The sequence below is a fragment of the Leiobunum rupestre genome, chromosome 1, assembly GCF_980474605.1.
Source record: "Leiobunum rupestre chromosome 1, qqLeiRupe1.1.hap1, whole genome shotgun sequence".
Lineage (NCBI taxonomy): Eukaryota > Metazoa > Arthropoda > Arachnida > Opiliones > Sclerosomatidae > Leiobunum > Leiobunum rupestre.
The window spans coordinates 25,673,606-25,700,972 of NC_143384.1; the positions used below are offsets into that span (position 1 = coordinate 25,673,606).

The 27,367-nt window shown below is 35.2% G+C and overlaps 1 protein-coding gene across 2 annotated transcripts in view; it reads left to right on the plus strand.

Annotated features, from left to right (window-relative positions):
• LOC149961976 (zwei Ig domain protein zig-8-like) overlaps window positions 1-27,367 on the plus strand; it is a 304,615-nt gene that overhangs the window by 262,079 nt on the left and 15,169 nt on the right. For both annotated transcript variants that reach the window (XM_090177840.1, XM_090177845.1), the window contains exon 5: window positions 3,801-4,045. In XM_090177840.1, coding sequence (XP_090033966.1) covers window positions 3,801-3,931 — 131 coding nt within the window. In that variant the 3' untranslated portion in view covers window positions 3,932-4,045. The remainder of the gene's footprint in view (window positions 1-3,800; window positions 4,046-27,367) is intronic.

Consider the following 27,367-nt stretch of genomic DNA (forward strand, 5'->3'; position numbering starts at 1 on the left):
GAAGGTAATTAGTTTTAAGGGAATTAAAGGTGTATTTTTGCGTACCTGAGGACGGTTTTTATCTTTTAATGAATCTAACTAATTGATTTAATTTTTGAACAATACATTGGCGACGATTTTAATGTAGCTTATTGAATTAGTTGTAATTTAGGCTTTCGAATCGGTACCAACAAAGTATAGTTAACTTGAATTTACATACATAGATGGCGGGTTGATCGGTATTTTCGTAAATACTAATAAGCATAGCTTTCAAAGACGAATTTAAATTGGTCTTTGTTGAACTTGAAGAGAATACGTTTTAAGGGAATTAAAGGTGAATTTTGCGTACCTGAGGACGGTTTTTATCTTTTAATGAATCTAACTAATTGATTTAATTTTTGAACAATACATTGGCGACGATTTTAATGTAGCTTATTGAATTAACTGTAATTTAGGCTCTCAAAGTGGTATCAACAAAGAATATTTAACTTGAATTTACATACATAGATGGCGTGTCGATCGGTAATGTCGTAAATACTTAAGATGAATTTAAATAGGTTTTTGTTGAAGGGAATTCGTTTTATGGGAACTAAAGGTGTATTTTTGTGTACCTGAGGACCGTTTTAATCTTTCAATGAATCGATACATTATTTAATTTTTGAACAATGCATTTGCGGACGGTTTTAATATGGATTATTGAACTACCTGCGATGTAAGCTTTCGAATGAGTACCAACAACGTATATTTAACTTGCATTAATGTGAATAGGTGGCGGGTCGATCGGTAATGTCCTAAATACTAAAAACAATAGCTTGTTTATACTCTATCAAAAGCGTACGATAAGCCCAAACTAACGGAGATAATTATTTACTTCTACAAAGTATTCCCGAGTCACATAATACATAATTAAGATAATTAAGAAAAACAGATCCGCTGCATATTGAATGGCTTATTTGAATACAAGGAAAAAGTTTTAAATTCTATCCAACTTTGTAGTTTTTGGGTTGAAAGTAATTTTTCTATGGCGTTCAATTATCTTTCCTCGAAAGTTTACAAAGAATAGAAAGGAAGATAAATTTAGGCCGAAAGCTGTTTTTCCTTGATTAAAGCGATTTTTAATGAGTCATTTACTCCACCGACTATTAAAAATTTTGTTTGAACAGAAAGCCCCTTTTAATTAAATTTTGGGGACTTCCTTTAAGCGGTTTATTTGTATATATCCCGGGTTTAACGGCCTCGCGATGAAGCTGATGGAATTTAGGCACCTGTAACTATTTATGTAGATCTCTTAAACTATTGTTTATACTGATATATCTATTAATAACATGATAATAATTAAACTCTTGTTTATACAAAAACAGGGTGTTTCAAAAGTTATGCAAAAATTTTAAGGAGTTGTAGTGAGTGAGTTGAGAAGTATGCCTGTTTTTTCCCCATTTTCCTACGATGAGATAATAGAGCGCCAGAGAGCTTCAAAGTGTGGCCTACTAGCCCCTGGAAGAAGGCTGCAACAAGCGCAAAACCAAGCTCCTCCCCCTTAAACAAAATTAAATCAGCCCGGTATTTCATTGGTTCCTTAAACCTTATTCATTCCAAGTCGATTAAAGCAATAATTATCACCTAACTTGTTTTCAGAGCTATTATTGTTCAATCAAGGTTTACAGCAGATCCTAAAATAATGGGTAGTTCTTGTAGTTCTAAAAGTCGGATTTTAGCCCCTCAGGTTTAGTTCAGTACAGAACCCCAGTTTCTAGATATGCCGAAAACGAAATCTACTACTACCAAAGAAGATAATATATTATAAAGTTGTTAGTCCCAGTCGGTGCCATTGCGAGAGTGTCAATGCGAAAAAATGTTCCGTCAGAATATTTGTATTTAAGCAATAGGAAATGACATATACTTATGTCAAGTATATTACTCGGGGTATTGTCAGTGTTTTTTCACAATCAAATTCCCTGACTTTTCCAGGTTTTCCCTGACCATCTGCGGTTATTTTTTAACCCATATTGAAATTCCCTGACTTTTCCACGAATTGCCCGATTTCAAAATTAAGTTTTTGCGCGAGACAGTACCTTTACATTATGAGTTATATCAGGCTTATTTACCCGCTTTTATACCCTAACAGGGCGGCGTATTTTCACGCGCAAAATGAATTTTAAGTTCCCCCAATTCCAGGTTTTCCAGGTACCGTGGCAACCCTGTTACTTATGAGTTATGATACATCCAAATTGAAATTCGCCAACCGATTTCAAACACACTCGATGAAAGTATTTATACACGTCCATCTTGTTTAAATGGGACTCTCCAATATTTATTTTATTGAAATGTGCGCTCCCTGGAGAAGGGGCTTCGTTCTGTTAGTTTACTCATTGAATTTCGGTCCGAAAATGAGTGGGGGAGTTGGAGGGGGGGATGAACGAATTTAAAATTATATAACCCGATAGAGGGGGCTCTATTTTGTATCCGATATTTAGACCGGAAATTTCTGAAGCGGTTTGGCGCTTAAGTGCGTTTTCGAAAAATCCGGAGAACATTAAAAATTTTCTAATCGGAAGTCGGTACTTTTGGGGCCGAGTTTGGAGAGGCCCGTAAATTTTATTCGGGCCCAAATAAATTGAACCGTTTTATGGATTTTTCGTGCTTGCCTTTTTGATTTTGTTGCTAGTTCTGGCTCTATCTGCAGTTCTCTTCTGGGACGTACGTGAAAATTGCCGTTTTAGGATTTCGAAAAAGTTTGCCGGGAAGGGGAATTTTAGCTTTTTAGCCAGGCAATCGACACGTTATTTTGAGTTATTTGTCGGCTATTTCCATGAACTTTATATCGGTTTTGGCTATAAAGCACTATTATTTTCGTACCTTGTTAAGTTTTAGCCTTTGACTTGGAGAGAGGATGGTACTAAAATTAAGAGGTCGTAAAATTCTAACTTCGTAAATAAACTTCCCTTTCTGTTTTATGAATATATAGCCTGCAATGCGTATATAAAATAAATTTACCTACTTTTCTGTTAATGTATGCGACTGGATTTTATGGCTGATTTTTACCGAGGCAAAAAAAAATTGTATTAGGCCTATTTTTTTTGTTTCCACTAGCGCGCGAATTAATGTAAAAATGTGGCACGATTTTACACCAGTAAAAACTAGAATTTAGGTCTAATTAAGATTTTAGGCGTCACCAAGATTTTGTCCTGGTGAAATCTAACGTTTAAGCCTAACGGGGGTTTTTTTGCGTCGCCAAAATTTAGATTTAGTGAAAACCAACCTTTGGGTTTAATTGACGGCTTTTAAAATTCATTTTGCGCCTGAAAATACCTCAACATGTTATGGTCAAAAATGCACGCAAAGAAGGCTGTGTGCCCAAGACATGTACCTGTAGTGTCGCGCGCTAAAACGTCATTTCAAAATCCGTCAATTGGTATTTTTTGGCGTCGCCGAAATCTTGTCCTAGTGTAAACTAACGCTTAGGCCTAACGATGATTCTTTTTGCGTCGCCAAAATTTTGTCCAAGTGACAGCCAACGCTTAGGCCTAACGGGGATTTGTTTTTGCGTCGCCAAGTATTAGTCGTAGTGAAAAATAACCATTGAACCGTAATCTTGGTATTGCATTTTTCTATACGCCCGTAAAAAAATTCAGTGTTTCAACGTTGCAATGTTTTTGCGTGGACACTTGCCCAAGTGAAAACCACCTTTTTGGGTAAACTGGTATATTTAGAGTCGACGCACTCCGTTGCGCCTTTTTTGCCATAGTTAAACTAAGCCTTTGGGCCTAACGTCGACTAGTGACATTTTTAGCTCTTACCAAAACTTTTTTCTTTCTTTGCAGGCGAAAAACAAGCGGCTGTCCAGAATGATGCCCGGCCCCTGACCAACGCTGTCTTGGACAGTCCACACACGTCGTCCTACGTGTTGCACCTGTGCTCGCTTCTCCTCTCTCTGCTGGCCTTCCAGAGGTGATGACCCCAAGACGCCATCCTCGCCCGCTCTTAATACAGGCTTCACGTCTCCTCATCCCCCTCTTCCCAACAACAACAAATTTCCAGATGAATTCATTACATCATATTATAACGGGTACGTTTCCTAGTCTTTCTAGAATATTCCCGCGTATCGTAGTTTTGCGTTCGACGATCAACCCGAATTGATCTCTTTCGCTACGTCTTGTCCAATTACGCTAAGCCTTGTCGATCCTTTACGTGCGTAGAATCGTGTCTTATTTCCATTGTAAACTCATTTGACTCGCCTCGCGACTTGGGAAGTGGGTTAAGCTTGGATCTGTGTTCGGAATACATTCGGGATACGTGGGGTTTGGAGTTTGCCTGTGGTTAACTATACCATTTGGAAGATTTATGCTTTTATGCGGCTCGCGTAGATATTTTAAAACTAAATACCGGTTTATTTCAGATCATATTTTGTATAAATTGTATTTTGATGCCGATATTTGGTTTCAACGCGTTGTTAGCTACCAAACGAGTACTCACAACCTATGTTTCAATGGCGAAGTTTAAATTTTAACACGAAGATGGCGCCTTAATCGTATATTAAGGCGGAGTTTCGTGTGACAATTACCGTTATTATCCCATAGACTTTATTTCGTGTAGAAATGAGGGCACTTACATTTTATTTATTCCATTACCCGAAGCACAAAAACTTGTTGAGGTTAACGGTAATAGTTAATGTAGGGAGCTGTTGGCTCGCGTGGCTTGCAGGACTTGCAACCACCATCCTACGCATTGTAACCTGGCCAACTGTTTTTAATTAATTAAAAGTCGTACTGTCTCTAGATGACTTGGGACAAAGGTGGTGCCAAGATAATTATTGTAGTTATATTAAAAATATTAATTTATTTCTTTACATTATAACGAATTTAAGGTTTTTCTTGCCTTGGGTATTAGCCTAGCTGATTATCATTATGTATGTTTTTTTATTAATAGGCAATTTAATTCTTTAATTGGTTTTTTATCATGTTGGCGCTGATATTTTTTATAAGCTATAGCTATTGTGGTTGTAAATATATGTCACTGTATACAATCCCAAATCACTACCGACAAAGTAAAATGGCTTCAGGTGTTTTAGCGCGAAATACGTTTTATAAATCTAGATGTATCGTATCCTAAAATTATTGCTTGCGCACCATTAGGTGCGGCTTACCTTTAAATGTGGCGTATCTTCTACCCAAAATCACATCACTTTTATCTGGCTTTATGGTCCTTAGATGTGATGTTGGCAAAACACCTTCCAGTGGAAATTTATGCATTTTCTTAGAACCCATTTAACTAAGTTTTTAAATTTCTTCAAATTTGTTTAGGATTTAGCTATATTATCCCTTTTAATTATGGACTTATCTACTTTTTCGCGTATTTTATCATCCTTCTCACAGTCCATAAGTGGTTTCTTCTAACTTAACTTATCGTATATACTATTCTCCACCACACTCCCCCCTTTTCGGCTTTCCGTTGCTATATGCAACGCGTTTTGAAATTTTTAATATTTAGGCTTAGTTTCTCTTTTCTATTTGATAGTCGCCAGCCAGATTTCCCGCACGGTACTGACGAGTTCCAAAAAGTACTGATAAAACTTACGAAATACTCGAGTAAAAACAATTTAAAATGAAATTAAAATAGTCAGAATTTCCTTATTTATCTCTAATAAATGACCATTTCAACCTTCAAAATTGTGATGTGGACATTAAAATGTTAATCTCTAAAATATGCTAACATATTATAAAAAAAACCCAAAACTCTGTCGACCTTAAAATGGTGAACTTTCAAATCAAGTGTGACCCACTTAGAGGTCGGGGACGGTTAATCATTATCCATGATTAAATTGATTTTTTTCGGGAAAAATGTAAACAAAAAAATTTACCGGTTAATATTTCGGAAAATGTTTAAAAAACATGTATTATTCGTTAAATTTGAGCTTTTTATCGAATAAAACGTCGTTTTTCCGATTAATTTTACAAATTTATCAAAAAATTAATCGGATAATACAGAAATATAAATTGCTTGATCAAAACGGTTTACGAATAATTTTGAGAGCTTTATCTATTGAATAAAAGTTAACCATCCCCAACCTCTAGCCACCCACTGTCCAAGTTAGCGATCATAAAGAACGCCTTTTTGAGTTATTTTTTTATTATAAAATCTTTGTATATTTTCTAAATCCCATTTTTTCAAGGTCGAGAGCCAATTTGAAGGTCAAGATCGTTATTCATTAGGACATCCCTGATTTAAATGCTATTAATATTAAAGGTGAATTTTAATACAAAACCAATAATATATTATCCAATTGAACGGTACCACTTGTGAAAGCCAATTTTTTATATATTCGAAATCACTGTTACTTTCAACCACTATACCAAAGGCGGGAATTTTCTATAATTACTATTCGCTCTTGCCCAATATATCAAAACCGACCGCACTTCTAAAAGCGGAAACGGGGTGTAATCAACTCAACCACGTAGAATTGAACGCCAAAATTAATAACCTAGGCGACATCAATATAAATTGGCGGTTAGAGGGTCCACGACTGGCGTTGATTGTCTGCCCTTACTTTTATATAAGACTGTTATTTGAACCCATAACAATGCATAGATCTGGCAAATAAATCGATACCCGCAACAAAGCCCCGCGCTCGAAGAAATCAGAACTCAAGCTGTAAGTTTAATCTCGCTAAAATCACTCCTCTACAGTATAGAATCAAGGAGAAAGTCTAGAAAAGCAGCCTCCAACGACACTGTCTAGAGTTTCACCAGCATAGTCCTTCAATAAATTGTAATACACGTCAAAAACAGCGTTCTAAAAGCAATTTAGACCGGGAGCCCTACTAGACATAGACGCGTTTTTCGACACTCTAACGTCGTAGTACGTCATTCCTGAAATGAACGTATACTTTACCCCTAACGTGAAGTTTCGAGAGCGATTGTAACTTAGTAGATGTTGGGTGGTAGGCCTAATAGAAAATTGAACGAATTTTTTGCGTCCCAGACTCGGGGTAATAGAAAAAGTACGTGACGTATTGTGCCGCGGGAGTTTTCCCTTTCTGAATGGCCAATAACGTAGTGGTCGGGAAAATTCCCCGTCCCCTAGAAGCGTACGTACATGGTCGGTATGATAGACGAGCCCGCGCTGACTTAAGTATTAACCTTATTACCAGACTTCCCCTGGTAACGAGAGTCGGAAGTTTTTAGCTGTTTTGATATGCACCCGTTTTTGGGGTTCATATCTGCAGCGCCTTCTTCCGTATAAGCTTATCAATAATGTTGGCGATTCGTTGGGGTTGGCAGTCTCTTAGGCCTATTTTGTAAGTTTCTTAGGCCTAATTTAGTTTGCGACTTGAGGCACCAGGGGGTAGTATCCAAAGAAATCTCCTATATAAAGTTCAAAAAGGAAAATCACTAAATCCATTTGTTTCGCGGGGAACTGAAATCAGTCGTAAACTGTGAGTTGATCACTATAACCGAAGGTTTCACGTAATTGATTTCAAATGTAGCATTACTAAAGGTTGACTCATATTCCTGTAATCGGCGTAAAGATTTTTAGTAAGATTATAGCAACTCGCAACAGAGCCAACTGTACGCTAACCAAGTGTTGAACAAATTAATCTTAAATAAACCAATATTTTTACAAATAAACTCTTAAATAAACCGAAATTTTTACAAATAAACTCTTAAATAAACCGAAACTTTTACAAATAAACTCTTAAATAAACCGATATTTTTACAAATAAACTCTCTTAAATAAACCGATATTTTTACAAATAAACTCTTAAATCAACCGATATTTTTACAAATAAACTCTCTTAAATAAACCGAAATTTTTACAAATAAACTCTCTTAAATAAACCGAATTTTTTACAAATAAACTCTCTTAAATAAACCGAAATATTTACAAATAAACTCTTAAATAAACCGAAATTTTTACAAATAAACTCTCTTAAATAAACCGAAATTTTTACAAATAAACTCTCTCAAACAAACCGAAATTTTTACAAATAAACTCTCTCAAACAAACCGAAATTTTTACAAATAAACTCTCAAATAAACCGAAATTTTTACAAATAAACTCTTAAATCAACCGAAATTTTTACAAATAAACTCTCTTAAATAAACCGATATTTTTACAAATAAACTCTCTTAAATAAACCGAAATTTTTACAAATAAACTCTCTTAAATAAACCGAAATTTTTACAAATAAACTCTCTTAAATAAACCGAAATTTTTACAAATAAACTCTCTTAAATAAACCGAAATTTTTACAAATAAACTCTCAAATAAACCGATATTTTTACAAATAAACTCTCTCAAATAAACCGATATTTTTACAAATAAACTCTCAAATAAACCGACATTTCTACAAATAAACCGAAATTTTTACAAATAAACTCTCAAATAAATCGATATTTCTACAAATAAACTCTCAAATAAACCGATATTTTTACAAATAAACTCTCAAATAAACCGACATTTCTACAAATAAACCGAAATTTTTACAAATAAACTCTCAAATAAATCGATATTTCTACAAATAAACTCTCAAATAAACCGATATTTTTACAAATAAACTCTCTCAAATAAACCGATATTTCTACAAATAAACTCTCAAATAAACCGATATTTCTACAAATAAACTCTCAAATAAACCGATATTTCTACAAATAAACTCTTAAATAAACCGATATTTCTACAAATTTTTTACAAATAAACTCTCAAATAAATCGATATTTTTACAAATAAACTCTCAAATAAACTGACATTTCTACAAATAAACTCTCAAATAAATCGATATTTCTACAAATAAACTCTCAAATAAACCGATATTTTTACAAATAAACTCTCTCAAATAAACCGATATTTCTACAAATAAACTCTCAAATAAACCGATATTTTTACAAATAAACTCTTAAATAAACCGATATTTCTACAAATAAACTCTCAAATAAACCGAAATTTTTACAAATAAACTCTCAAATAAATCGATATTTCTACAAATAAACTCAAATAAACCGATATTTTTACAAATAAACTCTCTTAAATAAACCGATGTTTACTATATAAATCAACGATCTCAAATAAACCGATATTTCTACAAATAAACTCTCAAATAAACCGATATTTCTACAAATAAACTCTTAAATAAACCGATATTTCTACAAATAAACTCTCAAATAAACCGAAATTTTTACAAATAAACTCTCAAATAAATCGATATTTTTACAAATAAACTCTCAAATAAACCGACATTTCTACAAATAAACCGAAATTTTTACAAATAAACTCTCAAATAAATCGATATTTCTACAAATAAACTCTCAAATAAACCGATATTTTTACAAATAAACTCTCTTAAATAAACCGAAATTTTTACAAATAAACTCTCAAATAAATCGATATTTCTACAAATAAACTCTCAAATAAACCGATATTTTTACAAATAAACTCTCTCAAATAAACCGATATTTCTACAAATAAACTCTCAAATAAACCGATATTTTTACAAATAAACTCTTAAATAAACCGATATTTCTACAAATAAACTCTCAAATAAACCGAAATTTTTACAAATAAACTCTCAAATAAATCGATATTTCTACAAATAAACTCAAATAAACCGATATTTTTACAAATAAACTCTCTTAAATAAACCGATGTTTACTATATAAATCAACGATCTTAAATAATCCGATATTTATAATAAAAATCAACGATCTTATATAAACCTTTATTTTTTAAATAAATTATCTTAATGAAATCGGTATTTAACTTTAAATTAAACTCTGTAAGAGCCCCAGAAAAGCTTAAATATGTTAAAATGTATTTTTAACCATTCAACAATCATTACAGAAATGTGACACATAATAAGACTTAAGGAATTAAAAACGACAAATTAATATATACTCAAAGGGTGGGACTTCAACGATCCTTAATGATATCCGCATTACCTTTAACTCCTTCCTTTCAAGTAAATATCATAAGTCTTATTAAAAGTTTAGACGCTCCTTGTAATACAAAGTCATAAAACAACTTTATATAAAGATGAACAATTTGACGTGATGGATATGAACATATGCTTATAATTCGATCGTCAAACTTTCTAAATTTTCAATTTATACCATATATGGAACGTTGTAAATTAACAATACAAATCTATTTAGAGTTCGAGAATTCGAGCACTCGGTTCTGGAGGAGGGAGGAGGGAGGGGGGGGTCTAATTCTCCTAGGCCTAATTATAAGCCATTTAGCCCGACGTGAAAATGCTTTAACTTTTGCATTCCCAATGGAGTTGGCCGTGTACAAGCGGGGGTACAACGAACGCCGAATATACGCCGAAAGACTTGATCGGCCGAATCAATGGGAAGCTAATGTATCCTGGCCCCCTCTCCCCAAAACGGGGAAAGTCCCCTCTCCTCCTAAAGCAGTTGGACACATTGACACGTGATATCTTAAACCGACTTTGGAGGCTGTAGATTTTACCTCTCATCGTGGGGAAGTTTTAGCTGCGAGGTAAGTAAGCTACTAAGGCTATAGTCTGGTTCGGTCGTAGCGTGGAAGCTGGAATGTACTACTTTCACGCTTGATAACCTTCCGCTTTCTTTACGTTGGTATAAGAAAACGCGGTATTTGTAACAGATGTTTATTATGTAATAATAAAAAAATAATAATCAGCCAGGCAGACGTTTACGAGATTTTTAAGTATAATAAATAATAATACCCAAGGCACCACCTAAGGCCACATCTTACTACTTTTTATCCAACTACGTCATTAAAATGATAAGTGTACCTGCGCAGGCTCAATGTAGATTCTAAAAGGCATAAAATTTAGGCGAAATTACCGAATGTTTACACCGTATTACCGCTAACGATATAAAATGTAAAATTTAATTAATTAATCAAATAATTTTGGAATTCGTCGTATTATGTACATGTATATTATTTATACATAATAATAATAATATATAATATATAAATAATAATGGCTTTAAAAGTCACCGGATGACTTAGGCTAATACCCAAGGCACCACCCTATCTGCTTATTACTATTATCATAAGTAACATAATTACAATAACTTCATAAGTATGACACTTCCTATAGCTTTAAAGCTAATTTTCTAACCGAACCTTTTTTCGGCACTGATACTCTCTTCAAGCTGTGACTTGGACTCGCGACTTACCGTTTTGGATGACTACTTTTTGATAAAAATTTAAGCCTCATATCGGAGAGTACGTTCTGGAGTCGCGAGGGGCTTTGGCTTTGTTAGGAAGCCCACCTGAGAATCATGCGTGATAAAAAAACATGAGCTCGTGGCGCCGAGAAAAACGTTTTTAATTTTTATCATTTTAGCCTAATATTCCGCCTATCTATCGAAAACCAGATATTTCGGCTTAGCGTATTTTAGACACTAGAGGGCTCTGTGCTGAGAAAACATCTTGATTATGCAATAACAATGAAAATCAATTTGGTTGTAAATCTCGTTAATTGTCATACTTATTGTTATTATGTTACTTATGATATTATTATTATAATAATATATTAAAATATATATATATCTTATACCGAAGTTAATACCAAAATATGCTGAAATTCAAATTTAATATATCTAGTAAACTGTATTAACTATTATGCTTACGATTAGTGTCTTATTTGCAGTACAGCTAAGGAGTTATCGTTGGTTCTGTGGTAGAGCGCTCAACTGCCTAACTGAACGGCCCGGGTTCAAAACCTGTGTGGCGCATTTGTTTTTAATCAATAGAGAAATCGCTAAATTAGAATTTCTTCGACGCAATAATTTAAATCTTACACGAAATCTTGTTCTATATCAATTAAACCAAAATTTCATACTCTATTAAATACGCTTCCGATAAAGCTGAAGGTCTAATTTTCGATGAAGCGTAAAGAGTGTTGGTGGTTCTGTGGTAGAACGCTCACCTGTCATGCAGGCGGTCTCGGGTTCGAAACCCGCCCGCGATCGCAAATTGATACTATGACGAATACCGTGAACAATTGGTGGAAACCCTGCCATTGCACGTTGAGAGGTTTCCATAACACTCAGCATTCGGTCCGTCCCAAAAGTCAAAAAGAAGGAGTTGGAAAAAACACACAGTAGGCGTTAACGAAAAAAAAACCAACCAACCAAACTCAACGCAATCACAAATTTATCCGTTAACGCTTACCGTCACACGGTGGTTTTGCCAACCTTTAAACTGCTAAAACGGTTATTCGACTGCGTACGCAGTGAGCCAAGAAACTGCGTACGCAGTGATTACACTTTGCCCCGAAAATGCGAACGCGTTCGCAGGCCTGACAGACAGACCAACAGACAGACCCACAGACAGACAGACACGGTGGTTGTATAACCCCTCCTAGGGTACAAAGTCCCCTCGGAGAGGTAATAAAATATTTGTGTACACTTTTAAGATTTCGTTTGAAATTTTTTAACTCAGTATATCTGTACTAGTCGCTAATTTTTAAATATTTATATCAAAAATGTTAACTAATTAAGTTTAACCCAAAAATATCTAACTAGCGCCACGTGGCGTATAGCATCTAATTAATATCAAACTATTCGTATTTATAACTGACCAATATTATGGAGACTACTTAATTTACGGATTGTAAATTTCCTAATATATACACTTCTTTATCAATAGATAGTTTTAAGAAAGAACGGATAAGGCTACATCCGCCATTCTTATGGTTAGTTAAGTTACCAATTATACGATTTAAAAAAATAAACTGACTCATGATATTGATTCTGGGAAAACTGCGAGTCTATCACTATGGGGAAACTATTCAAACCATAAAAATTGCCGCTTCCAAGAGCGCAACGAAGTATACGTACAAAAACCATCATACGTAGAATCGTCTGCTAAGCAGACGCTATGGCAACCCCAGCCTCAATTGAACGTCGGCATTGGCCACCAGGAGTCAGGACGCGTCTTCACCCCCCGCATTCCAACTAATTTAATTTATTTTTGGCCCCGGCAATCCCCTCTTGATTTGAGGGGGACTGTGGTTCCCGCTCTACCCTGACCCCTCCCCCATTATCACTAAGTGTTTCGTGAAGTTGAATAATCTTGGCTGGGTTTGCAAAGTGACGAACGCTTTTAACGTTTCTAAAATATTCCTCCCTTCCACTTCTAATTTACTGAAAAGATTTTCCTGAATGCATTAGCTTCGCCCGTGTCCTGTGTCTTAGGGCACCGAAGGCTTGGCGCTCGTCCCTGGATCGATTGGAACGAGCATTCTTTGAGGGTTTATGTATTGAAAGGGAGAACGCACGTCTATACTTATGGTGGATCAACATATTTCCGCTAGCAGGTTTAACAAAAGTTACGACTGATTGGCGCTAATTACGTTAGCAGACCATCTTTCAATGTAGAATTTATTTCAATTTCGAGAGAATTACTGTGTTGAGACGATATTTAGCGTTTCTTACAATCCCCCGCATGCTTGAAAAGTATAAGCTCTTTTCCCCTAACAGAAATCAAATCAACCCGGGAGCTCATTGATTCCCTAAATCTGATGTTTTTCGACGCGATTTAAGCACACCTCGGTGAAAACATAACCATGATCAGGGTTATAATAAATGCTCTGACTACTATAGACTTATGATATAGCTAATAATACCTCTATGACCAGGGTTGGACATAAGGCACTAGTCTAGTCATGGCATTTGACTACTAAAATGAATGCTCTGACTATTATAGACTTATGATATAACTAATAATACCTCCATGACCAGGGTTGGACATAAGGCACTAGTCTAGTCATGGCATTTGACTACTAAAATGAATGCTCTGACTATTATAGACTTATGATATAACTAATAATACCTCCATGACCAGGGTTGGACATAAGGCACTAGTCTAGTCATGGCATTTGACTACTAAAATAAATGCTCTGACTACTATATACTTATGATATAGCTAATAATACCTCCATGACCAGGGTTGGACATAAGGCACTAGTCTAGTCATGGCATTTGACTACTAAAATAAATGCTCTGACTACTATATACTTATGATATAGCTAATAATACCTCCATGACCAGGGTTGGACATAAGGCACTAGTCTAGTCATGGCATTTGACTACTAAAATGAATGCTCTGACTATTATAGACTTATGATATAACTAATAATACCTCCATGACCAGGGTTGGACATAAGGCACTAGTCTAGTCATGGCATTTGACTACTAAAATGAATGCTCTGACTATTATAGACTTATGATATAACTAATAATACCTCCATGACCAGGGTTGGACATAAGGCACTAGTCTAGTCATGGCATTTGACTACTAAAATGAATGCTCTGACTATTATAGACTTATGATATAACTAATAATACCTCCATGACCAGGGTTGGACATAAGGCACTAGTCTAGTCATGGCATTTGACTACTAAAATGAATGCTCTGACTACTATATACTTATGATATATCTAATAATACCTCCATGACCAGGGTTGGACATAAGGCACTAGTCTAGTCATGGCATTTGACTACTAAAATGAATGCTCTGACTATTATAGACTTATGATATAACTAATAATACCTCCATGACCAGGGTTGGACATAAGGCACTAGTCTAGTCATGGCATTTGACTACAGTAAAATAAATGCTCTGACTACTATAGTCTTACGATAAAGCTAATAATAACTCCATGACCAGGGTTGGACATAAGGCACTAGTCTAGTCATGGCATTTGACTACTAAAATGAATGCTCTGACTACTATATACTTATGATATATCTAATAATACCTCCATGACCAGGGTTGGACATAAGGCACTAGTCTAGTCATGGCATTTGACTACTAAAATGAATGCTCTGACTATTATAGACTTATGATATATCTAATAATACCTCCATGACCAGGGTTGGACATAAGGCACTAGTCTAGTCATGGCATTTGACTACAGTAAAATAAATGCTCTGACTACTATAGACTTACGAAAAAGCTAATAATACCTACATGACAAGGGTTGGACATAAGGCACTAGTCTAGTCATGGCATTTGACTACTAAAATAAATGCTCTGACTACTATATACTTATGATATATCTAATAATACCTCCATGACCAGGGTTGGACATAAGGCACTAGTCTAGTCATGGCATTTGACTACTAAAATGAATGCTCTGACTATTATAGACTTATGATATAACTAATAATACCTCCATGACCAGGGTTGGACATAAGGCACTAGTCTAGTCATGGCATTTGACTACAGTAAAATAAATGCTCTGACTACTATAGACTTACGAAAAAGCTAATAATACCTACATGACAAGGGTTGGACATAAGGCACTAGTCTAGTCATGGCATTTGACTACTAAAATAAATGCTCTGACTACTATATACTTATGATATATCTAATAATACCTCCATGACCAGGGTTGGACATAAGGCACTAGTCTAGTCATGGCATTTGACTACTAAAATGAATGCTCTGACTATTATAGACTTATGATATAACTAATAATACATCCATGACCAGGGTTGGACATAAGGCACTAGTCTAGTCATGGCATTTGACTACAGTAAAATAAATGCTCTGACTACTATAGACTTACGATAAAGCTAATAATACCTCCATGACCAGGGTAGGACACAAGGAACTAGTCATGGCATTTGACTACTAAAATAAATGCTCTGACTATTATAGACTTATGATATATCTAATAATACCTCCATGACCAGGGTTGGACATAAGGCACTAGTCTAGTCATGGCATTTGACTACAGTAAAATAAATGCTCTGACTACTATAGTCTTACGATAAAGCTAATAATAACTCCATGACCAGGGTTGGACATAAGGCACTAGTCTAGTCATGGCATTTGACTACTAAAATGAATGCTCTGACTACTATATACTTATGATATATCTAATAATACCTCCATGACCAGGGTTGGACATAAGGCACTAGTCTAGTCATGGCATTTGACTACTAAAATAAATGCTCTGACTACTATATACTTATGATATAGCTAATAATACCACCATGACCAGGGTTGGACATAAGGCACTAGTCTAGTCATGGCATTTGACTACTAAAATGAATGCTCTGACTATTATAGACTTATGATATATCTAATAATACCTCCATGACCAGGGTTGGACATAAGGCACTAGTCTAGTCATGGCATTTGACTACTAAAATGAATGCTCTGACTATTATAGACTTATGATATATCTAATAATACCTCCATGACCAGGGTTGGACATAAGGCACTAGTCTAGTCATGGCATTTGACTACTAAAATGAATGCTCTGACTATTATAGACTTATGATATAACTAATAATACATCCATGACCAGGGTTGGACATAAGGCACTAGTCTAGTCATGGCATTTGACTACAGTAAAATAAATGCTCTGACTACTATAGACTTACGATAAAGCTAATAATACCTCCATGACCAGGGTAGGACACAAGGAACTAGTCATGGCATTTGACTACTAAAATAAATGCTCTGACTATTATAGACTTATGATATATCTAATAATACCTCCATGACCAGGGTTGGACATAAGGCACTAGTCTAGTCATGGCATTTGACTACAGTAAAATAAATGCTCTGACTACTATAGTCTTACGATAAAGCTAATAATAACTCCATGACCAGGGTTGGACATAAGGCACTAGTCTAGTCATGGCATTTGACTACTAAAATAAATGCTCTGACTACTATATACTTATGATATATCTAATAATACCTCCATGACCAGGGTTGGACATAAGGCACTAGTCTAGTCATGGCATTTGACTACTAAAATGAATGCTCTGACTATTATAGACTTATGATATAACTAATAATACATCCATGACCAGGGTTGGACATAAGGCACTAGTCTAGTCATGGCATTTGACTACAGTAAAATAAATGCTCTGACTACTATAGACTTACGATAAAGCTAATAATACCTCCATGACCAGGGTAGGACACAAGGAACTAGTCATGGCATTTGACTACTAAAATAAATGCTCTGACTATTATAGACTTATGATATATCTAATAATACCTCCATGACCAGGGTTGGACATAAGGCACTAGTCTAGTCATGGCATTTGACTACTAAAATAAATGCTCTGACTATTATAGACTTATGATATAACTAATAATACCTCCATGACCAGGGTTGGACATAAGGCACTAGTCTAGTCATGGCATTTGACTACTAAAATGAATGCTCTGACTATTATAGACTTATGATATATCTAATAATACCTCCATGACCAGGGTTGGACATAAGGCACTAGTCTAGTCATGGCATTTGACTACTAAAATAAATGCTCTGACTACTATATACTTATGATATAGCTAATAATACCACCATGACCAGGGTTGGACATAAGGCACTAGTCACGGAATTTGTTTACTAAAATGAATGCTCTGACTATTATAGACTTATGATATATCTAATAATACCTCCATGACCAGGGTTGGACATAAGGCACTAGTCTAGTCATGGCATTTGACTACTAAAATGAATGCTCTGACTATTATAGACTTATGATATAACTAATAATACCTCCATGACCAGGGTTGGACATAAGGCACTAGTCTAGTCATGGCATTTGACTACAGTAAAATAAATGCTCTGACTACTATAGACTTACGAAAAAGCTAATAATACCTACATGACAAGGGTTGGACATAAGGCACTAGTCTAGTCATGGCATTTGACTACTAAAATAAATGCTCTGACTACTATATACTTATGATATATCTAATAATACCTCCATGACCAGGGTTGGACATAAGGCACTAGTCTAGTCATGGCATTTGACTACTAAAATGAATGCTCTGACTATTATAGACTTATGATATATCTAATAATACCTCCATGACCAGGGTTGGACATAAGGCACTAGTCTAGTCATGGCATTTGACTACTAAAATGAATGCTCTGACTATTATAGACTTATGATATAACTAATAATACATCCATGACCAGGGTTGGACATAAGGCACTAGTCTAGTCATGGCATTTGACTACAGTAAAATAAATGCTCTGACTACTATAGACTTACGATAAAGCTAATAATACCTCCATGACCAGGGTAGGACACAAGGAACTAGTCATGGCATTTGACTACTAAAATAAATGCTCTGACTATTATAGACTTATGATATATCTAATAATACCTCCATGACCAGGGTTGGACATAAGGCACTAGTCTAGTCATGGCATTTGACTACAGTAAAATAAATGCTCTGACTACTATAGTCTTACGATAAAGCTAATAATAACTCCATGACCAGGGTTGGACATAAGGCACTAGTCTAGTCATGGCATTTGACTACTAAAATGAATGCTCTGACTATTATAGACTTATGATATATCTAATAATACCTCCATGACCAGGGTTGGACATAAGGCACTAGTCACGGAATTGGACTACTAAAATGAATGCTCTGACTATTATAGACTTATGATATATCTAATAATACCTCCATGACCAGGGTTGGACATAAGGCACTAGTCTAGTCATGGCATTTGACTACTAAAATAAATGCTCTGACTACTATATACTTATGATATAGCTAATAATACCACCATGACCAGGGTTGGACATAAGGCACTAGTCTAGTCATGGCATTTGACTACTAAAATGAATGCTCTGACTATTATAGACTTATGATATATCTAATAATACCTCCATGACCAGGGTTGGACATAAGGCACTAGTCTAGTCATGGCATTTGACTACTAAAATGAATGCTCTGACTATTATAGACTTATGATATAACTAATAATACATCCATGACCAGGGTTGGACATAAGGCACTAGTCATGGCATTTGACTACAGTAAAATAAATGCTCTGACTACTATAGACTTACGATAAAGCTAATAATACCTCCATGACCAGGGTAGGACACAAGGAACTAGTCATGGCATTTGACTACTAAAATAAATGCTCTGACTATTATAGACTTATGATATATCTAATAATACCTCCATGACCAGGGTTGGACATAAGGCACTAGTCTAGTCATGGCATTTGACTACAGTAAAATAAATGCTCTGACTACTATAGTCTTACGATAAAGCTAATAATAACTCCATGACCAGGGTTGGACATAAGGCACTAGTCTAGTCATGGCATTTGACTACTAAAATAAATGCTCTGACTACTATATACTTATGATATATCTAATAATACCTCCATGACCAGGGTTGGACATAAGGCACTAGTCTAGTCATGGCATTTGACTACTAAAATGAATGCTCTGACTATTATAGACTTATGATATAACTAATAATACATCCATGACCAGGGTTGGACATAAGGCACTAGTCTAGTCATGGCATTTGACTACAGTAAAATAAATGCTCTGACTACTATAGACTTACGATAAAGCTAATAATACCTCCATGACCAGGGTAGGACACAAGGAACTAGTCATGGCATTTGACTACTAAAATAAATGCTCTGACTATTATAGACTTATGATATATCTAATAATACCTCCATGACCAGGGTTGGACATAAGGCACTAGTCTAGTCATGGCATTTGACTACAGTAAAATAAATGCTCTGACTACTATAGTCTTACGATAAAGCTAATAATAACTCCATGACCAGGGTTGGACATAAGGCACTAGTCTAGTCATGGCATTTGACTACTAAAATAAATGCTCTGACTACTATATACTTATGATATATCTAATAATACCTCCTAGACCAGGGTTGGACATAAGGCACTAGTCTAGTCATGGCATTTGACTACTAAAATAAATGCTCTGACTACTATATACTTATGATATATCTAATAATACCTCCATGACCAGGGTTGGACATAAGGCACTAGTCTAGTCATGGCATTTGACTACTAAAATGAATGCTCTGACTATTATAGACTTATGATATAACTAATAATACCTCCATGACCAGGGTTGGACATAAGGCACTAGTCTAGTCATGGCATTTGACTACTAAAATGAATGCTCTGACTATTATAGACTTATGATATATCTAATAATACCTCCATGACCAGGGTTGGACATAAGGCACTAGTCACGGAATTTGTTTACTAAAATGAATGCTCTGACTATTATAGACTTATGATATATCTAATAATACCTCCATGACCAGGGTTGGACATAAGGCACTAGTCTAGTCATGGCATTTGACTACTAAAATGAATGCTCTGACTATTATAGACTTATGATATAACTAATAATACCTCCATGACCAGGGTTGGACATAAGGCACTAGTCTAGTCATGGCATTTGACTACTAAAATAAATGCTCTGACTACTATATACTTATGATATATCTAATAATACCTCCATGACCAGGGTTGGACATAAGGCACTAGTCTAGTCATGGCATTTGACTACTAAAATGAATGCTCTGACTATTATAGACTTATGATATATCTAATAATACCTCCATGACCAGGGTTGGACATAAGGCACTAGTCTAGTCATGGCATTTGACTACTAAAATAAATGCTCTGACTACTATATACTTATGATATATCTAATAATACCTCCATGACCAGGGTTGGACATAAGGCACTAGTCTAGTCATGGCATTTGACTACTAAAATAAATGCTCTGACTACTATATACTTATGATATATCTAATAATACCTCCATGACCAGGGTTGGACATAAGGCACTAGTCTAGTCATGGCATTTGACTACTAAAATAAATGCTCTGACTACTATATACTTATGATATATCTAATAATACCTCCATGACCAGGGTTGGACATAAGGCACTAGTCTAGTCATGGCATTTGACTACTAAAATGAATGCTCTGACTATTATAGACTTATGATATAACTAATAATACATCCATGACCAGGGTTGGACATAAGGCACTAGTCTAGTCATGGCATTTGACTACTAAAATAAATGCTCTGACTACTATATACTTATGATATATCTAATAATACCTCCATGACCAGGGTTGGACATAAGGCACTAGTCTAGTCATGGCATTTGACTACTAAAATAAATGCTCTGACTACTATATACTTATGATATAACTAATAATACCTCCATGACCAGGGTTGGACATAAGGCACTAGTCTAGTCATGGCATTTGACTACTAAAATAAATGCTCTGACTACTATATACTTATGATATATCTAATAATACCTCCATGACCAGGGTTGGACATAAGGCACTAGTCTAGTCATGGCATTTGACTACTAAAATGAATGCTCTGACTATTATAGACTTATGATATATCTAATAATACCTCCATGACCAGGGTTGGACATAAGGCACTAGTCTAGTCATGGCATTTGACTACTAAAATGAATGCTCTGACTATTATAGACTTATGATATAACTAATAATACATCCATGACCAGGGTTGGACATAAGGCACTAGTCTAGTCATGGCATTTGACTACAGTAAAATAAATGCTCTGACTACTATAGACTTACGATAAAGCTAATAATACCTCCATGACCAGGGTAGGACACAAGGAACTAGTCATGGCATTTGACTACTAAAATAAATGCTCTGACTATTATAGACTTATGATATATCTAATAATACCTCCATGACCAGGGTTGGACATAAGGCACTAGTCTAGTCATGGCATTTGACTACTAAAATAAATGCTCTGACTACTATATACTTATGATATAGCTAATAATACCACCATGACCAGGGTTGGACATAAGGCACTAGTCACGGAATTTGTTTACTAAAATGAATGCTCTGACTATTATAGACTTATGATATATCTAATAATACCTCCATGACCAGGGTTGGACATAAGGCACTAGTCTAGTCATGGCATTTGACTACTAAAATGAATGCTCTGACTATTATAGACTTATGATATAACTAATAATACCTCCATGACCAGGGTTGGACATAAGGCACTAGTCTAGTCATGGCATTTGACTACAGTAAAATAAATGCTCTGACTACTATAGACTTACGAAAAAGCTAATAATACCTCCATGACCAGGGTTGGACATAAGGCACTAGTCTAGTCATGGCATTTGACTACTAAAATAAATGCTCTGACTACTATATACTTATGATATATCTAATAATACCTCCATGACCAGGGTTGGACATAAGGCACTAGTCTAGTCATGGCATTTGACTACTAAAATGAATGCTCTGACTATTATAGACTTATGATATAACTAATAATACATCCATGACCAGGGTTGGACATATGGCACTAGTCTAGTCATGGTATTTGACTACTAAAATGAATGCTCTGACTATTATAGACTTATGATATATCTAATAATACATCCATGACCAGGGTTGGACATAAGGCACTAGTCTAGTCATGGCATTTGACTACTAAAATAAATGCTCTGACTACTATATACTTATGATATATCTAATAATACCTCCATGACCAGGGTTGGACATAAGGCACTAGTCTAGTCATGGCATTTGACTACTAAAATGAATGCTCTGACTATTATAGACTTATGATATAACTAATAATACATCCATGACCAGGGTTGGACATAAGGCACTAGTCTAGTCATGGCATTTGACTACAGTAAAATAAATGCTCTGACTACTATAGACTTACGATAAAGCTAATAATACCTCCATGACCAGGGTAGGACACAAGGAACTAGTCATGGCATTTGACTACTAAAATAAATGCTCTGACTATTATAGACTTATGATATATCTAATAATACCTCCATGACCAGGGTTGGACATAAGGCACTAGTCTAGTCATGGCATTTGACTACTAAAATAAATGCTCTGACTATTATAGACTTATGATATAACTAATAATACCTCCATGACCAGGGTTGGACATAAGGCACTAGTCTAGTCATGGCATTTGACTACTAAAATGAATGCTCTGACTATTATAGACTTATGATATATCTAATAATACCTCCATGACCAGGGTTGGACATAAGGCACTAGTCTAGTCATGGCATTTGACTACTAAAATAAATGCTCTGACTACTATATACTTATGATATAGCTAATAATACCACCATGACCAGGGTTGGACATAAGGCACTAGTCACGGAATTTGTTTACTAAAATGAATGCTCTGACTATTATAGACTTATGATATATCTAATAATACCTCCATGACCAGGGTTGGACATAAGGCACTAGTCTAGTCATGGCATTTGACTACTAAAATGAATGCTCTGACTATTATAGACTTATGATATAACTAATAATACCTCCATGACCAGGGTTGGACATAAGGCACTAGTCTAGTCATGGCATTTGACTACAGTAAAATAAATGCTCTGACTACTATAGACTTACGAAAAAGCTAATAATACCTACATGACAAGGGTTGGACATAAGGCACTAGTCTAGTCATGGCATTTGACTACTAAAATAAATGCTCTGACTACTATATACTTATGATATATCTAATAATACCTCCATGACCAGGGTTGGACATAAGGCACTAGTCTAGTCATGGCATTTGACTACTAAAATGAATGCTCTGACTATTATAGACTTATGATATATCTAATAATACCTCCATGACCAGGGTTGGACATAAGGCACTAGTCTAGTCATGGCATTTGACTACTAAAATGAATGCTCTGACTATTATAGACTTATGATATAACTAATAATACATCCATGACCAGGGTTGGACATAAGGCACTAGTCTAGTCATGGCATTTGACTACAGTAAAATAAATGCTCTGACTACTATAGACTTACGATAAAGCTAATAATACCTCCATGACCAGGGTAGGACACAAGGAACTAGTCATGGCATTTGACTACTAAAATAAATGCTCTGACTATTATAGACTTATGATATATCTAATAATACCTCCATGACCAGGGTTGGACATAAGGCACTAGTCTAGTCATGGCATTTGACTACAGTAAAATAAATGCTCTGACTACTATAGTCTTACGATAAAGCTAATAATAACTCCATGACCAGGGTTGGACATAAGGCACTAGTCTAGTCATGGCATTTGACTACTAAAATGAATGCTCTGACTATTATAGACTTATGATATATCTAATAATACCTCCATGACCAGGGTTGGACATAAGGCACTAGTCACGGAATTGGACTACTAAAATGAATGCTCTGACTATTATAGACTTATGATATATCTAATAATACCTCCATGACCAGGGTTGGACATAAGGCACTAGTCTAGTCATGGCATTTGACTACTAAAATAAATGCTCTGACTACTATATACTTATGATATAGCTAATAATACCACCATGACCAGGGTTGGACATAAGGCACTAGTCTAGTCATGGCATTTGACTACTAAAATGAATGCTCTGACTATTATAGACTTATGATATATCTAATAATACCTCCATGACCAGGGTTGGACATAAGGCACTAGTCTAGTCATGGCATTTGACTACTAAAATGAATGCTCTGACTATTATAGACTTATGATATAACTAATAATACATCCATGACCAGGGTTGGACATAAGGCACTAGTCATGGCATTTGACTACAGTAAAATAAATGCTCTGACTACTATAGACTTACGATAAAGCTAATAATACCTCCATGACCAGGGTAGGACACAAGGAACTAGTCATGGCATTTGACTACTAAAATAAATGCTCTGACTATTATAGACTTATGATATATCTAATAATACCTCCATGACCAGGGTTGGACATAAGGCACTAGTCTAGTCATGGCATTTGACTACAGTAAAATAAATGCTCTGACTACTATAGTCTTACGATAAAGCTAATAATAACTCCATGACCAGGGTTGGACATAAGGCACTAGTCTAGTCATGGCATTTGACTACTAAAATAAATGCTCTGACTACTATATACTTATGATATATCTAATAATACCTCCATGACCAGGGTTGGACATAAGGCACTAGTCTAGTCATGGCATTTGACTACTAAAATGAATGCTCTGACTATTATAGACTTATGATATAACTAATAATACATCCATGACCAGGGTTGGACATAAGGCACTAGTCTAGTCATGGCATTTGACTACAGTAAAATAAATGCTCTGACTACTATAGACTTACGATAAAGCTAATAATACCTCCATGACCAGGGTAGGACACAAGGAACTAGTCATGGCATTTGACTACTAAAATAAATGCTCTGACTATTATAGACTTATGATATATCTAATAATACCTCCATGACCAGGGTTGGACATAAGGCACTAGTCTAGTCATGGCATTTGACTACAGTAAAATAAATGCTCTGACTACTATAGTCTTACGATAAAGCTAATAATAACTCCATGACCAGGGTTGGACATAAGGCACTAGTCTAGTCATGGCATTTGACTACTAAAATAAATGCTCTGACTACTATATACTTATGATATATCTAATAATACCTCCATGACCAGGGTTGGACATAAGGCACTAGTCTAGTCATGGCATTTGACTACTAAAATAAATGCTCTGACTACTATATACTTATGATATATCTAATAATACCTCCATGACCAGGGTTGGACATAAGGCACTAGTCTAGTCATGGCATTTGACTACTAAAATGAATGCTCTGACTATTATAGACTTATGATATAACTAATAATACCTCCATGACCAGGGTTGGACATAAGGCACTAGTCTAGTCATGGCATTTGACTACTAAAATGAATGCTCTGACTATTATAGACTTATGATATATCTAATAATACCTCCATGACCAGGGTTGGACATAAGGCACTAGTCACGGAATTTGTTTACTAAAATGAATGCTCTGACTATTATAGACTTATGATATATCTAATAATACCTCCATGACCAGGGTTGGACATAAGGCACTAGTCTAGTCATGGCATTTGACTACTAAAATGAATGCTCTGACTATTATAGACTTATGATATAACTAATAATACCTCCATGACCAGGGTTGGACATAAGGCACTAGTCTAGTCATGGCATTTGACTACTAAAATAAATGCTCTGACTACTATATACTTATGATATATCTAATAATACCTCCATGACCAGGGTTGGACATAAGGCACTAGTCTAGTCATGGCATTTGACTACTAAAATGAATGCTCTGACTATTATAGACTTATGATATATCTAATAATACCTCCATGACCAGGGTTGGACATAAGGCACTAGTCTAGTCATGGCATTTGACTACTAAAATAAATGCTCTGACTACTATATACTTATGATATATCTAATAATACCTCCATGACCAGGGTTGGACATAAGGCACTAGTCTAGTCATGGCATTTGACTACTAAAATAAATGCTCTGACTACTATATACTTATGATATATCTAATAATACCTCCATGACCAGGGTTGGACATAAGGCACTAGTCTAGTCATGGCATTTGACTACTAAAATAAATGCTCTGACTACTATATACTTATGATATATCTAATAATACCTCCATGACCAGGGTTGGACATAAGGCACTAGTCTAGTCATGGCATTTGACTACTAAAATGAATGCTCTGACTATTATAGACTTATGATATAACTAATAATACATCCATGACCAGGGTTGGACATAAGGCACTAGTCTAGTCATGGCATTTGACTACTAAAATAAATGCTCTGACTACTATATACTTATGATATATCTAATAATACCTCCATGACCAGGGTTGGACATAAGGCACTAGTCTAGTCATGGCATTTGACTACTAAAATAAATGCTCTGACTACTATATACTTATGATATAACTAATAATACCTCCATGACCAGGGTTGGACATAAGGCACTAGTCTAGTCATGGCATTTGACTACTAAAATAAATGCTCTGACTACTATATACTTATGATATATCTAATAATACCTCCATGACCAGGGTTGGACATAAGGCACTAGTCTAGTCATGGCATTTGACTACTAAAATGAATGCTCTGACTATTATAGACTTATGATATATCTAATAATACCTCCATGACCAGGGTTGGACATAAGGCACTAGTCTAGTCATGGCATTTGACTACTAAAATGAATGCTCTGACTATTATAGACTTATGATATAACTAATAATACATCCATGACCAGGGTTGGACATAAGGCACTAGTCTAGTCATGGCATTTGACTACAGTAAAATAAATGCTCTGACTACTATAGACTTACGATAAAGCTAATAATACCTCCATGACCAGGGTAGGACACAAGGAACTAGTCATGGCATTTGACTACTAAAATAAATGCTCTGACTATTATAGACTTATGATATATCTAATAATACCTCCATGACCAGGGTTGGACATAAGGCACTAGTCTAGTCATGGCATTTGACTACTAAAATAAATGCTCTGACTACTATATACTTATGATATAGCTAATAATACCACCATGACCAGGGTTGGACATAAGGCACTAGTCACGGAATTTGTTTACTAAAATGAATGCTCTGACTATTATAGACTTATGATATATCTAATAATACCTCCATGACCAGGGTTGGACATAAGG